Here is a 15,602-nt window from a genome sequence, read left to right on the forward strand (position 1 = left end):
ATGTGTGGTCAGTCATTGTCATGGAAAAGAACTGGGCCCTGTTGAACTATGCTGACTGCAGGGATTGCAGTTTTTGGTGCATCGTGTTGATTTAATGAGCATACTTCTCAGATGTAACAGTTTCGTCGGGATTCAGAAAGCTGTAGTGGATCAGATGGGCAACAGATCACCAAACAGTGACCACGACCTTTTTTTTGCTGCAATTTTAGCTCTGGGGAAGTGTTCTGGAGCAGCTTCTCAGTCCAACCACTGAGCTGGTCCTCGTCAGTTGTCATATAAATCCACTCTTCATTACACATCACAGTCCAATCGAGAAATGGTTCATTGTTGCACAGAGTAAGAGAAGGAGACACTTCAAAATGACAACATTTTTGATTTGTGGTCAGTTCATGAGATACCCACTTACTGAGCTTTTCACTATTCCAATTTGCTTCAAATGTCATATAACTATAGAATGACTGATGTTGAATTCTTTGGTAACTTTTCCTGTTACCAAAGATTAGCTTCAATGATTGCTCTCCACTGGTTGTTGTCAACTTCTGATGGCTGGCCACTATGCCTCCCATCTTCAAGGCTCTCATCTACTTTGCAAAACTTCTTGAACCACCACTGCACTGTACATTCATTAATTCCTGGGGCAAATGCATGGTTGATGTTGTGAGTTGTCTCCACTGCTTTACCACCCATTTCAAAGTCAAATAAGAACTTGCTTTTTGACTAACATCATTTCCTCAGATCAGATCAGATCAGATCAGTCGCTCAGTCGTGTCCGACTCTTTGCGACCCCATGAATCACAGCACGCCAGGCCTCCCTGTCCATCACCAATTCCTGGAGTTCACTCAGACTCACGTCCGTCAAGTCAGTGATGCCATCCAGCCATCTCATCCTCTGTCCCCTTCTCCTCCTGCCCCCAATCCCTCCCAGCATCAGACTCTTTTCCAATGAGTCAACTCATGGCCAAATACTGGAGTTTCAGCTTTAGCATGATTCCTTCCAAAGAAATCCCAGGGCTCATCTCCTTCAGAATGGACTGGTTGGATCTCCTTGCAGTCCAAGGGACTCTCAAGAGACTTCTCCAACACCACAGTTCAAAAGCATCAATTCTTTGGTGCTCAGCCTTCTTCACAGTCCAACTCTCACATCCATACATGACCACAGGAAAAACCATAGCCTTGACTAGATGAACCTTTGTTGGCAAAGTAATGTCTCTGCTTTTGAATATGCTATCTAGGTTGGTCATAATTTTCCTTCCAAGGAGTAAGCCTCTTTTAATTTCATGGCTGCAGTCACCATCTGCAGTGATTTTGGAGCCCAGAAAAATAAAGTCTGACACTGTTTCCACTGTTTACCCATCTATTTCCCATGAAGTGATGGGACCGGATGCCATGATCTTTGTTTTCTGAATGTTGAGCTTTAAGCCAACTTTTTCACTCTCCACTTTCACTTTCATCAAGAAGCTTTTTAGTTCCTCTTCACTTTCTGCTATAAGGGTGGTGTCATCTGCATATCTGAGGTTATTGATATTTCTTCCAGCAATCTTGATTCTAGCTTGTGCTTCTTCCAGCCCAGCGTTTCTCATGATGTACTCTGCATAGAAGTTAAATAAGCAGGGTGACAATATACAGCCTTGACATACTCCCTTTCCTATTTGGAACCAGTCTGTTGTTCCATGTCCAGTTCTAACTGTTGCTTCCTGACTTGCATAGAGGTTTCTCAAGAGGCAGGTCAGGTGGTCTGGTATTCCCATCTCTTTCAGTATTTCCACAGTTGATTGTGATCCACACAGTCCAAGGCTTTGGCATAGTCAATAAACCAGAAATAGATGTTTTTCTGGAACTCTCTTGCTTTTTCCATGATCCAGCGGATGTTGGCAAGTTGATCTCTGGTTCCTCTGCCTTTTCTAAAACCAGCTTGAACATCAGGAAGTTCACGGTTCACATATTGCTGAAGCCTGGCTTAGAGAATTTTGAGCATTACTTTACTAGCGTGTGAGATGAGTGCAATTGTGCGGTAGTTTGAGCATTCTTTGGCATTGCCTTTCTTTGGGATTGGAATGAAAATCATTTCATCATTTCCTAGTCTAAAATAAATATAAAATACACAGCAAGCAATGTCATTAGGAAAAAACATAAAACAAGAAATCCAGGTTAAAATGATGTATAAAATATGCACATTTATTTAAGAATGTATTCCAACATCAAATAGCAAAGTTAAACATAAAACAAGAAATCCAGGTTAAAATGATGTATAAAATATGCACATTTATTTAAGAATGTATTCCAACATCAAATAGCAAAGTTCAACAATACGAAAGTGCAATTAGTTTTGCAACAACCTAATAGCTGGATGACTCTTCCTCCTGTTGTAGGCCTGTTCCTTCACCTCTAGCTCGCCTGACTCCTCACTTGGGAAGCCAGTGTTCAGTTTCCCAGTGTTCGTCTTTGATTTCATAATGGATATCCTGATCCAGGGATCTACCATAGATGTCCTCCCCAGGGATTTCCTCTAAATCCTCAGGGGAAGTATTCAGAGATTCTCGGAAGCCCTGAGGCAGTGGTTCAGGGGCCTGTCTCCCCTCCTCTGTTTTCACAATAGTCCAGCCATAGGCACTGCTCTCCGACAACTGTTTCTGGCACACTCTCTCTGTAGCTGGAGGCCCTGGGCTGTGCTCCTCTTTGGGGAAGACAGCAGCACAGAGAGGAGAGAGTTCCCGAGGTTCTAATTTGGGTTCGAGGCCTTGAAAGGCATTTTTCCCCTCAGCCAAAGGACAACCTACGTCTACATTCACTGGGGCTTTATCTTCAGGAGTAGATGGTACAGAAAGATTCACAGAGGTGCCAGAGACGATTAAGGGAGGGATGGAGGAGGCCACAAGGGGCTGGTTCAACGAACAGGGGAAGGGAATAGGGTTAACCAGCAGGGTGGTGATGGGGATGGTCTGAGGACTTTGGGCCACAGCTGCACTGACAGGCTGCATCACGTTGCAGCCACTGCCGAGGCTCACAACCTTTACCGTGGTGGCAGGAACAGTGAAGAAAACAGGCGCAGGGTGGATGAGAGGGGCAGGCTTCAGACAGAGAGAGGCCTTGGGTCCCTTTCTCTCTCAAACTCTCACTTACACACATGGCTTTTGAAACTCAGAAGGAGCAAGTGAGGGCAGCATTAGCTTGGGCACAGGGGCGGAGGACAGCAGGGTCTGTGGCTCAGGCAGAGGGAAGCTGGTCCTGGCCTCAGCAGCTGTAGCTGGCAGCGCTGCTGGAGACTCAAAACTATCCCCCCCAGGGACCCCCAGAGGAGGGCCGCCTGGCACTGCCTGTAAGACCGTGGCTGGCTGGATCAGGGGAGGAATCCGGACCACCATTTTGCTTGGAGGGGCTTCGAAGTGAGCTGACCTAGCTGGTGTCTTCCCAGAGCTGGAGCTAGGCTGGAAACAGAGACTGGGTCTGAGGGTCTGATAAGGAGAGGTTTCAGGGCTGACAACGGCTTCTGTCTCCAAGCCTTCCTAGAAAAACGGTTGGCAACTGGCTTCAGCTTCAGGACTACACCCTTAGGCAGCAGCAGTGGATACCGAGTTTCACTCTCCAGTTCCGAGCTGCCTTTTCCTAGGCCTGGGTCTGAGTTGATCTCAGTGGTTCTGGTCACATTTCCTAACTCTCTGGCACAATCAGCTATACACCGCAGTTCCTCCTGGATGGACGGCAGACTGGCCTAGTGGGAACAAGGATACTCAGATCTAGCCCATGCCAGAATTAGAGAAAAATTAAAAAATAATTGGGTTTATCTAGATATTATGTGCCTTTCCAGGACAGTCTCAAGACATCTTTTTAAGAAGGAATTTTTGGCAGGATAACAGATATTTCTAAAAAGACTACATCCTGATTTTTCTACTCTAGAAACTCTCCTCTGAATTTCCTTTAAGAAACTATCATGTTAACCACTATTTTCAAAAGGTTAGAGAACCACCAGGGTGAAGTGGGGTGGAGAAACAGGACAGGAATGGTGACGGAAGATGTCTTAAGTCCTAGTTCTATAACGTCAAGCAGTCCTTCCTTGACGTTCTTGCCGGGGTGTAGTGACCTTCTGCTCCTGACATACTTTGAGGAGGAGGGCTGTAACTTTAACCAGAACGGAAGCCGGTGTTATTCCCTCTCGACAGGCGGCTTCCACTGATGCGGCTGGATCTCTTCACAGCACTTCATTAAGATGGGCAGCTGTTTGGTCTTCTGAAAAAACAGAGTGTGAAGAAATAAAGCATGAGTCACATTCCTTCCAGAAACACTGCATTCATCAGTTTGGGAAGTGTGGTGGCAGTGGTCTGAGACACACACACAGACACACACACAGACACACACACATATATATATATATACACACAAACAGCATATACTGACTGCTCTGCATTTCAAATTAAGCTAATCTCCAATTAATAAATATTTTATTATTACTTAGTATTTTCTGATAAGCTCCATTCTAGTCACCAGGAAGGGAAAATTTTAGGTCCCAGAGAAAAGGAAGCAGAGTCATCTTATCTAAAATTTGCTCCTGCAAATGGGAGTGCGTTATTAATCCTTATCCTGACCACATGGAAGCTTCCTTTTAAGCAAATAATGGTGCAAGGAACTTTGGGAGGGAAGGAAAGAACGGAAAGACTGAGACAGCTCAGTTTTAAGAGTGAACGAAGAGGGGAATGAGCTTACACTGACAATAAGCACTAGGCACTGTGCTACGAGCCGAGCATACAGATCAGGAGGCAATCCCTTCTCCCAAGGAGCTTACAGACAGCGGAAGAGACAGTCAAGTAGAAACCAATGATGAGGTGGCCCAGCGATGAAGGATCCGCCTTCCCATGCAGGGGACTAGGGTTCAATCCCTGCTTGGGGAACTAAGATCTCACATGCCTCAGGGCAGCTAAACCTGCACATCCCAACTACTGATCAAGCCTGCACACAACAACAAAGACCCATGATGCCACAAATTTTTTAAAAAAGAAAGAAACCACTAATAACGTTCTAGGTAAGAAAGGTTACAGATGTGCACAAAAAATGACACAGAACTCAAATTTACAAACTTAAGATTTTTCTGGACTAGGTCCAACTATAAATAAATCTTAAAGAAACAGAGTTTGCTAAATGAAGCAAGGGAGGACAAAATATACTTCATTTCCAAAATCACAAATGTGTTTAAAGAACACAAAGAGATCAGTCTGGTTACAGTCAAAGAATTGTGAAGAAACTGCAGGAGACAAGTCAGAGGCAGACAGGAGAGGCCTTCTGCACATGCCAAGCAGTCTCCACTCCGCGCTAAAGGAGTAAAGGCGGCTGTGGCAGCAATGTGAAGGGTGGAATCAGTGGAGCCTGAATCAAAGACACTAATCCTGTAGTATTAGAAAAATACTACGTTCATGTAGGTGCAACTTAGTTCAGGTGCCGAACCAAGGCCACGGGCAACAGAGCAAGAGACAGCGTAAGAATGCCAAGGACTTAGTGACAGACAGATGGTAATGATCAAGTAGGAGTCGAGGAGAACTCCTAGGTTTATAGGTCGAGCAAATGTCTAGTCAGTAACGTCGTACACAAAGAACAGATCCAGTAAAGTGTAAGTTGGGGGAGGGGAGTAGGCTGGTGGTGGTGGTGGCGGTGGCAACAACTGGAGGGTGCAGAGGGACATGTGGTTCAGTCTGAGGAGTCAGTGAGGCAACTGAGCTAAGAATTCCTTCAAACAGTTGACTTCACTAATCTGGAGCTCTGAAGAGAAATCTGGACCAAAGACAAAGATCTGAAAATTATGAAGAGACAGAACACCAAAAACGATGAATCTGGGTGAGATTCTGCAAAATTTAGATACTGCAAAATTACTGTGTAACACTGACATTTAATGGCAGAGTTCACGAAAGAGCAGCCTGAGGTAAAAGTCCTGGTATCACAGTAGATAGGAGTACAGGAGTTTTAAAACCAGAACCTATGATTTTCTGAAGTTTATCAAGTACCTGGCATACTTAGTAAAACTAGACACATAGTATATTATCTAGACACACAAGGCATATTATCATGCAATTTCAAAACACTGAAGAAACAGGAAAAATCTTATGTACTGCCAGAGGGAGAGAAAAAAACACGTGTCATAAAAAGGTTCAGTAGTCAAAAGGGCATCAAATTTCTAAAGAGCCAGTGCTAGAAACTAGAAGATAATGGAGTCCTTAAAATGTTCTGATAAAAGTGATTTTCAACCTAGAATGTTGGACCCACTGATGTGGGAGAACAGACATACAGACATAGTCCAAACTTTTAATTTTGAGTAAATATAGATTCATAGACAGGTCTTATGTACACTTGTTACACAGTAACAATAGTTACATATACAAACCAGGTATACAGTACAATAGCAAAACAGGAAATTATAATATTGGTCATGTCATGTCATAATACGATGAATACAAGCAGTTTAAATCTAAAAACTTGTTTCTCAAGCTCTCCCTCAGAATGCTACTAGGATGTGCTCCACTAAAACAAGGGAAAAGAGATGTGGGGTTAAAGAAATAAGAGGATCTGGACTTGCCTGGGGTCCAAAGGTTAAGAATCTGCCTGACAGTGCAGGAGACACAGGTATGATCCCTACTTCTGGAAGATTCCACATGTCACAGGGCAACTAAGCCCATTCACCAAAACTACGGAGCTTGTGTTCCAGAGCCAATACACTGCGACTACTGAAGCCTGAGCAGCCTAGAGCCCGTACTCCACAAGAGAAGCCATCGCAATGAGAAGTCCATATGCCACAAGGGAAGCGCCTACTCTCCAAAACTAGAGAAAACCTGCACAAAACAGATCCAGCTCAGTCAAAAACAACTTTTTTTTTTTTTTAAAGAGGGCTTTCCTGGTGACTCGGTGTTAAGAATCCACTTACCAATGCAGGAGACACAGACACAGGTTCAATCCCTGATCCGGGAAGATCCCACACGCCACAGAGCAACTAAGCCTGTAGGCACAATTCTTGAGCCTGAGCTCTAGAGAATGGGAACCATGAATACTGAGCCCTTGAACTCCCACTGGTAAAGTCCGCACTGGGAAAAAAAAAAGTCCGCACTGGAGCCTGTGCTCAGCAGTAAGAGAAGCCGCCACAACTGGAGGGCATCCCCCTGCCCCCCAAGAAAAGCCCAGAGGGCAACGAAGACCCAGAAGAGCCAAAAAACAAATAAAAATTTTTTTAAAAAGACAGAAATAAGAGGATCCAACACTAGTAAGAGGTGAAACAAACACCCAGGAAAATTGTGAAGAAAAAGCCAAAGACATGAGTGCAGCAAGCCAAGTGAGCAGCGTGGGTAGAGCGGAGCAGGACCAGAGCGCTCCGGGAACGACTTCTTCAGGACGATGCAGGTGACAGCGGAGCACCTGAAATACCTGACACGCTGAAGACAGATTTATAAAACTTAAGCAGACGTCAGTGAAACTGGTAATAAACACATAATAAACCAAGTCCCACTCACCCTCCAAAAATGCAATCATTAACTCCAGGAGAAACAAAATACTCAGCAGGAAAAGCAAAGTAATCATGATACACTACCTGGATCAGCTGTGAGGAGTTTTTACACACTGTTTATAATGTAACCTCTGGAAAAAATCCAACTTACACTGTGATATAACTGAGGTGAAGCAGTGAGAGAGTGTGGCGAGAACTGTCTTCATCTTCCATGGTTTCAGTTTAATAGAGAAGGCCCAAATCCGAAAAGTCAAGTGATAGCAATTCTAAGCATGCTACCTAGATCCTAGATTAGAAGTAAATGTACCATCCCTGCAGAAACCTTGCTTAGCAGGAAATAGGGAGAAAAATGATTGTTTTTCATGACAAGACTCATCGAGGTATTTAACTCTTTAGAGCGGTGGTCCCTTACCTTTTTGGCACCAGAGACCGATATTGTGGAAGGCAGTTTTTCCACAGGACAGGGGTGGGGGGACCCAAGGGATAGTTTTAGGATGACTCTCATAAGAAGCTGGCAACCTAGATCCCTCACACACATGGTTCACAAAGGGTTCATACTCATATGAGAATCTAATGCCACCGCTGATCTGACAGGAGGTGGAGCTCAGGCGTTAATGCAAGCAATAGAGAATGGCTGTAAATACAGAGGAAACTTAGCTTACTAGCCTGCCATTCACCTCTTGCTGTGCAGCCCGGTTACCAACAGGCTATGGACCAGTACCAGTCTGTGGTCTGGGGGCTGGGGAACCCTGCTTTAAAGTATAGTTTATAACTTTGATATAAACATCTAAATTAAAAGAATTAAGAAGGATATAAGTGGATTGTTGCCTACCCTTTGAAGAAGGTTAGAGTGGAAGAAGAGAATAAATGACTAAAAGAAAGCAAATTTGAGGAGTATTTTTACATTTGAACAATTTTATATTTAGCGAGAATATCCATAAGAGGGGAAGAAGATGATACTCCATACAAAAAGAATAGATTAATGACCTTAGAAAGGAAAAGAGGGCTAGTGTGCAGTTAGGATCCCAGGGACGGGGAAGCCTGGTGGGCTGCCGTCTATGGGGTCGCACAGAGTCGGACACACTGAAGTGACTTAGCAGCAGCAGCAGCAGCATTAGATAAAAGGCTATTCACTGAACTGAGAAAAAGATAGGAATGGCTGCATTCAGCCAAGGTGCCCGGCGGAGCATGCAGGGAGCACTTTAATGATGTTGTCAGGAGCTCTGTTCATGTTGAGGTTCTTGATTCTCACTGTCAGCTGGTGGGCAGTCTTGCAAGTGAGAAGGTACTTGCTGATCAGAGGCTTGGGAAACTCCGTCCCTTCAAAGTGCTTCAGGCCTAAAGCTAACGAACTGAGAAAGGGGCAGCAACACTCAATCTCACTTGACAATCCATCCTGCAAAAAGGCCTCCCAGACAAACTCCACATTCTGCAACCCACATTTTTTACAGCTAATTCTTGTACAAGTTAATGGAAACTCAATAGAAAATTTCAGATATTCACTCAATACTAAGAAGTACTATGCAAGTAAGACTCAGGGAGGTGTTCCCATCAAGTGTTAAGAGGCAAAACCAGGCATAAATTGCTAATAAATGTCACAACATGATGTGTTTTATAGCAATCATAAAAACAAAGTTTGAGGGAAGGAGAATGGCTCTAATAAAACAAATATAAAATGAATATTGGGCACCATGTTACATATATTAAATCCTCACCAACAGTACCTCCCAACATAACGTACTCAATTAGTTACCTGTATACATATTTGCTGATGGCAGTGGGGAAATACACATTAAGAGCCAGAAAAGTGTTTATAACCTTTATTAAATAATCTCACTCTTTAGAATTTACCCAAAGAGATAAACTCAAAGAGTTTCAAAAGTTCTATGCACAAAGATCCTTGGTGAACAGCCAAACAAGACCAGGAGGGAAAAGAGGCAAATAAAAGGACTATGATCGGGCCATTAATACAGCCTGAAAGGACAATATACAGACAAAAAAAAAAAATAGACAATGCTACACCATGGCATATAGAAAAACAATTTCAAGAAGATGTTAAGCTAAAAAAAGCAAAACAAAATTAAACTCAAATTGGCAATAATTATGTATGAAATATAAAAAGAAAAAAATCATTGTCTTGGGCTGGTGAGGATAATGGATACAAATGTTTTTTCTTGAAAATTTTCCTCCAACAGTATTATGAGATTTGTTTTTACGATAAACAAAAGACAAATTACAACATAAAATGTTTCCAAAATGTATATGTAATCCCCTAAAAAGAGCACTGCTGGAACAGGTACATACTATAGAACTGTGTCCATCTACATGGCTTTTCTTTGTCTTTTGTGTCCATTCCTTATTACACGAGTCTTCTGATTTTCTTCTCTGCTACACTAAGTCCTTACCTGTCCTCTGCCTTGGTGAAGAAATTCTTATCCTGGGGATTCATGGGCTTCAGAGAACACACTGGAAGTAGTTCTGGATACATGAAAACCTTGCTCGTGGCTAGGATCCAAGCCACTTGCTTTAGCAAATAGGGCAATCTATAGGCTGTAAGAAGAAAATTCATTGTAAGTGAAATTCCAGAACAAAAGAGGGATTCACAAAAGCTTCTGAATGTATTTTGGCATTTAGAGAGAGCTGACCCTAAATAATGTGGGTATCCACCCATATACCCATCTCCCAAAAGTTTCCACAATCATTCTCAGCCAAACATGTACATAAAAGGAGTCCCATTCAACGTTATTAAAAGTTGATTGTCTTTTTCTTTCCTGTGTGGATCACTTAACACACTAACATAAACACTTATCAAGTACCAAGGAACACCTGGCAGATACCCTATGCTCAAAACATTTTTACCTCCTTCCCCTTTTAAATCCTTGAAAGGTAAGTGACCTTCAACAATGTTTTCTTTCTTCCAGGATAAGACTCCCACTTCTTTAATCTCCCTCACGAATCTGGTATTCCAAATTTCACTTATTCTTACTTAACTTTCATTAAGTTCTCCCAGATTCTTCCTGAGGTTGGGACAAAAAAATCAGAAAGAGAATGAGACAATTCAGTCTCATTCATTTCTGTCTTGTTGTCTAAGCTTCCCAATTCCAGGCACTTCTGCCTTTTCAGAGATAAGCACCTCTATAGTTATATTTATCCTTCCATAAGTGTAATTTATATCCCCAGAAGAAAAGCACAGGTCACTATATATGTAGGTTATAACCGCATGCGTACTCTGTTGTGTCCAACTCTTTGCAACCCTATCAGCTGTAGTCCATCAGGCTTCTCTGTCCATGTGATTCTCCAGGCAAGAATACTTAAAGTGGGTTCCCATTTCCTTCCATAGGGGATCTTCCCAAGTCAGGGATCGAACCCGTGTCTCCTGCATCTCTTGCATTGGCAGTGGATTCTTTTACCACAGAGCCACCTGGGAAGCCCAAGTTATAACTGTAGTCTGGTGTTAAGTTTTCATTACCAACATATAACTAATAAAGCAGTTTGAGATCAGTGTCTATGACATAATATACTTACATTCCATTAAATTATAAGAGTGGGAGTTAAAATGAAGACCAAAGTCCGAATCCAGAGCAAACCATAATTAATTTGTTAAATCAGGAAGAAATCAGAAGGAAATATTTGATTTACAAGAACAGAAAATATTTTCACACAAAAAAAAAACTAAACCAATGAAAGTAGAAACCAAACCTGCAGATGTCTTTAAAATATTGAACATGGCAAATGTACAACATTGTTACTTTGTTCCTAACTCCCAAATCAATGTTTCACTCAAAATGGAGATACCACTATAATCATTATGGGAAATAAAATGATGTTAATGAAGAAGACAGTAAAAACCTAAATATAACCTGACTTTACCGCTTGACTTCCATCTTTATCTCATACCAGTGGTCTTGACCTAATCCCTAATCAGATCAGATCAGTCGCTCAGTCATGTCCGACTCTTTGCGACCCCATGAATCAAAGCATGCCAGGCCTCCCTGTCCATCACCAACTCCCAGAGTTCACTCAGACTCACGTCCATCGAGTCATTGATGCCATCCAGCCATCTCATCCTCTGTTGTCCCCTTCTCCTCTTGCCCCCAATCCCTCCCAGCATCAGAGTCTTTTCCAATGAGTCAACTCTTCGCATGAGGTGGCCAAAGTACTGGAGTTTCAGCTTTAGCATCATTCCTTCCAAAGAAATCCCAGGGCTGATCTCCTTCAGAATGGACTGGTTGGATCTCCTTGCAGTCCAAGGGACTCTCAAGAGTCTTCTCTAACACCACAGTTCAAAAGGATCAAGTCTTCGGCGCTCAGCCTTCTTCACAGTCCAACTCTCACATCCATACATGACCACAGGAAAAACCTCTATTTAAGTCCAATTATTAGCAATGAGTCCCACATCTCTACCTCCCACATCCCTGTCCTGTTCACTGACTCCATCCTCTACTTAAGCCCAAATATTATTACCTAGTTCTAGAACGTAGGTAATGAACACAAAGGGAGGATAAAAGAGAGAAGAAAGAAGTTACAAATACCTGTTTCTTCCAACCCTAGGAAATTATCCCCTAGGAAATGGTCTGTGGGGTAAGACACCCACCTCGTACTGCAAATAAAAACTTAAAGCGGACCCATCTGTTCCCTACCAGTCTTCGTGAGAGTTTTACGAGGACTCCAGTCAACGCTGACTTGTGTGCTGAAGGCTTCAGTGAGCTTCATGGCTCCCATCAGGTTACAGGGTTGGAACAAGGTCTGAAACTTGGGACTGAACTGATGATGAAGGGCAATGGAGTTTTGAGCAAAGGTTCCCAGCTCTTTCTGGGAAAACAGAACACAAAGGAGCTGTGAGTTCTAGACAATACCAGTAGCTCTTAGCCTCTGAGAGAAAAATTGTCCTTCCTACAATAGGATAAAAACAGGTTAAAATCGTCATAAGGTCTTTCATAATTAACGTTTTTCCATTAAGAGAGCTCTTCTACTAAATCTTCAGATATTTGAGGATCTCTGATATACTAATTTATTCCTGTTTTATTCTCAGTCTGAGTGTTCCTCAGCCTTCTGGATGTATGTTCTAGCTCCCCAGATGGAATTAAAACTCTCAAAGAGTGAGAGCCATTACTTAAAAAATTAATAAATAATTTTTTATTTGTTCTTCTGAATAACACTCAGAATAAAGTATTCCTCATGATCCTCTGAACACAATAAGAGGGAAACATACTCCTCTGACTATCCAAGGAAGATTTGATTACGAGTCAACTCAGACTCCAGGGACTTACCCAACAAGCAAAGGATATCCTTATTACTGCCCCAAAGTTCAGATTTTAAAATGTGAATTTTTTGCCCATTCCCTGCTGCTCATGGGATCTTATTTAGCTCCCCAATAAGGGAATGAACCTGGGCCCTGACAGTGAAAGCGACGTATCCTACACTACTGGACCACCAGGGAATTCCCAAAATTTTGAAATTAAAAGCCCTTCCTCCAAAATATTTCAAAATGCCACAAGCAAAATTAATTTTATATATAAAACAATGATATCAAGCTTCATAAATTATGAATTCAATAAAAAGAAAAGAAGTACCAAAAGCCTAAGATGGGTGGATCTACAGGTGAGGAAGAGCACCCAATAAAAAGATAAGAGGAATTGTCTTTAGAAAATTGAATACACACTGTGTCCTTTCCTGGGAAGCAGTAACTTATGTTTTCTCAGCAAGCATAGGAAGCCATACAAATATTTACCAAAACATGCAGGAGAGAAGAATTAATGTAGCTCATGATGACTTGGTATCTGTGAGAAATGACTTCCTAACTAATTGAATACACAATTCTTTAGATTTAGGAGTATCTGAAACCTTACAAGAAATATCCTGGTGGTACTGGACTCCAACCTGAGACTGGGGTTAGAACTGGCAAGAAGGTGAATTTGCGTCAAGAGCTGAACATGCTGGGAAGGGAAAGAAAATAATACAGTGTGACATGTTATGATGCTGTCATCTCCGGAACCCAGAAGACCAATGTCAGTGACTTTATCAAACACATTTCACTTTATAGAGAGACTATGAAAACAATACAGTTATCTCACTATGAAGTTTTTTCTCAGATATGCTCTACTTCAGCAAAATGACAGAATCAAAGGAAGTTTAACCTCAAAGCAGAGGAACTGAGATTAGAAAGAACAAAAACTACTCTGGCATAAGACTGTTCAATTCAGAAGGGATTAATAAAGATTCTTTGAAATCTTACAGCATTCTTTTTCATTTTTTTTAGGCTATGCTGTGCAGCATGCGGGATCTGAGGTCCGAACCAGGGATCGAATCTGTGCCCCCTGAATTAGAAGCTTGGAGTCTTAACCACTAGACCACGAGGGAAGTCCTTTTACACGCATTCTTATCTGAGCCATAAAGACACAACATGGTGACTTCTCAAGGTCCTGACCGAAGTGAAGATGCTGTGGTCCTATGGTTTCAATGGTTACCAAGACACCTATTTCTGACTTTCACAAGCTGCTAATTTTTGGTTTCATCTCAAAAGATGAAGATGATCCAATATTAACATTACCAAGAAGAGTCTTGCCTGCTGCATCTGCTGCTGCAGCCTCTTCCTCTGCACTGGGTCTAGAATCAGAGTTTGATGAACCTTCTCCCTCTGGGGCTTAACCCTCTCTACTTCCTGCTGCTGTTTGGCTGAAGATTTCTTCATCTTCAGCTGTTCAAGTAGCTCCTTCATGGTGCGATGCTGCTCATTTAGTAAGTTGGCCAGTGGTTTCTCAAACCTGTCCCCCATAGGGAGATGACTGGATTTGAACATTTCCATGGGTCCAAAACAATATTCAGTTCCTTCCTACCATAGGCTAAGCCAGTCTGAGCAACTTCCATCTACTGCTAACCCTCAAGTCTCACTTTAGCCAACAGGCAAACTCCTAGCCTACCCAAATCTTCTCCCAAAGTAGATTCAAATAAGATGGTTCTTAATCGTCCCCTACCCATTCTCCTAAAATCAGTACTCTAAGTAATATACTGCTGCTGCTAAGTCACTTCAGTCGTGTTCGACTCTGCATGACCCCATAGACGGCAGCCCACCAGGCTACCCCGTCCCTGGGATTCTCCAGGCAAGAACACTGGAGTGGGTTGCCATTTCGTTCTCCAAGTAATATACTAATGAAGGTGAAATTAAACTAAAATCTAAACATAGGGTAATGTCTGGATAACAAAGCAGCCAAGGAGCTAATGGGAGCCCACAATTTTCGCATCCCACTGACAGTTACATTAATCTGGGACTTATTCTTAATGGTGATACAGAATCTTCCCAAAGCACAACATCTGTTGTCTAAGCTTGCTGTTACTCCCACCCTAGGCCTAGAATTTCCTGTTCTCCAGCTCCTATTCATTCAGGCTGCCCTGACTTCCTTTCTTAAATCCTCAAAGACCTTCTAGCATGGAGTAGAAAGGGCATAAACTAAAGCATATGGTGCCTACATGCATGCTAAGTCACTGCCATCCTGTTTCTTTGCAACCCTATAGACTGTAGCCCACAAGTCTCCTCTATCCATGGGATTTCTCAGGCAAGCATACTGGAGTGGGTTGCCATTTCCTAACTCCAGGGGATCTTCCTGAAACATGGACTGAACCCACGTTTCTTGCGTCTCCTGCAGTGGCTGGCAGGTTCTTTACCACCAGTGCCACCTGGGAAACCCTAAAGCACACGGCAGTTTAGACGAATAGTGAGAAGCTGGTCCAAGCACGACCCTACTCATCTCCATGAAAATATCTTAGCCCTCTAAATTCCTCCTCCAAGCTTTCTATCACTACCCTCCCACCCCCACTTCCTAAGAGACTGTCAGGGGCTGAAGTAAGAATCCAAGTGCTAGTTCTGAGGTAGACGCAGAAGAAGACACTCAAGTGATTAAGCAAAAGTTGCTACACTATGAAATCAGCATACAAACTGCTCAAGCAGCTATGACTAGCAGGTTATCCTAATTCAATAAATCCTCTAGATTGTACAACAGTTAAACGATCATAACTTTGTTCCGACAGCCCCTGGGGATAAACCTTATGTTTCCTTTAACAGTATTTATTGTAAGTATGGGCAGGCCCAGGATGAAAATCTATAGACACAGGACTGTCCTCTGTACAATTT

General features: G+C 42.5%; 1 protein-coding gene, 1 long non-coding RNA gene and 1 pseudogene across 5 annotated transcripts in view; 1 reads left to right on the top strand and 2 right to left on the bottom strand.

The window, feature by feature from the left end:
• Positions 1 to 14,341, top strand: part of LOC138987202 (uncharacterized) — a 29,521-nt gene extending 15,180 nt beyond the window's left edge. Inside the window, exon 3 of the long non-coding RNA XR_011463615.1 lies at positions 13,734 to 14,341. This is a non-coding gene — a long non-coding RNA (uncharacterized lncRNA). The remainder of the gene's footprint in view (positions 1 to 13,733) is intronic.
• Positions 2,321 to 4,094, bottom strand: LOC138987281 (YY1-associated protein 1-like; annotated as a pseudogene).
• The window catches only part of LOC106701290 (GON-4-like protein), a 38,052-nt gene continuing 26,150 nt past the window's right edge, over positions 3,701 to 15,602 (bottom strand). For all 4 annotated transcript variants that reach the window (XM_070367331.1, XM_070367330.1, XM_070367332.1 and 1 more), the window contains 3 exons: positions 12,115 to 12,286; positions 9,880 to 10,024; positions 3,701 to 4,224 (listed from right to left, as the gene is read on the bottom strand). In XM_070367331.1, the coding sequence (XP_070223432.1) occupies positions 4,200 to 4,224; positions 9,880 to 10,024; positions 12,115 to 12,286 (342 nt within the window). In that variant the 3' untranslated portion in view covers positions 3,701 to 4,199. The remainder of the gene's footprint in view (positions 4,225 to 9,879; positions 10,025 to 12,114; positions 12,287 to 15,602) is intronic.

Source organism: Bos mutus, chromosome 3 (genome assembly GCF_027580195.1).
Source record: "Bos mutus isolate GX-2022 chromosome 3, NWIPB_WYAK_1.1, whole genome shotgun sequence".
Taxonomy (NCBI): domain Eukaryota; kingdom Metazoa; phylum Chordata; class Mammalia; order Artiodactyla; family Bovidae; genus Bos; species Bos mutus.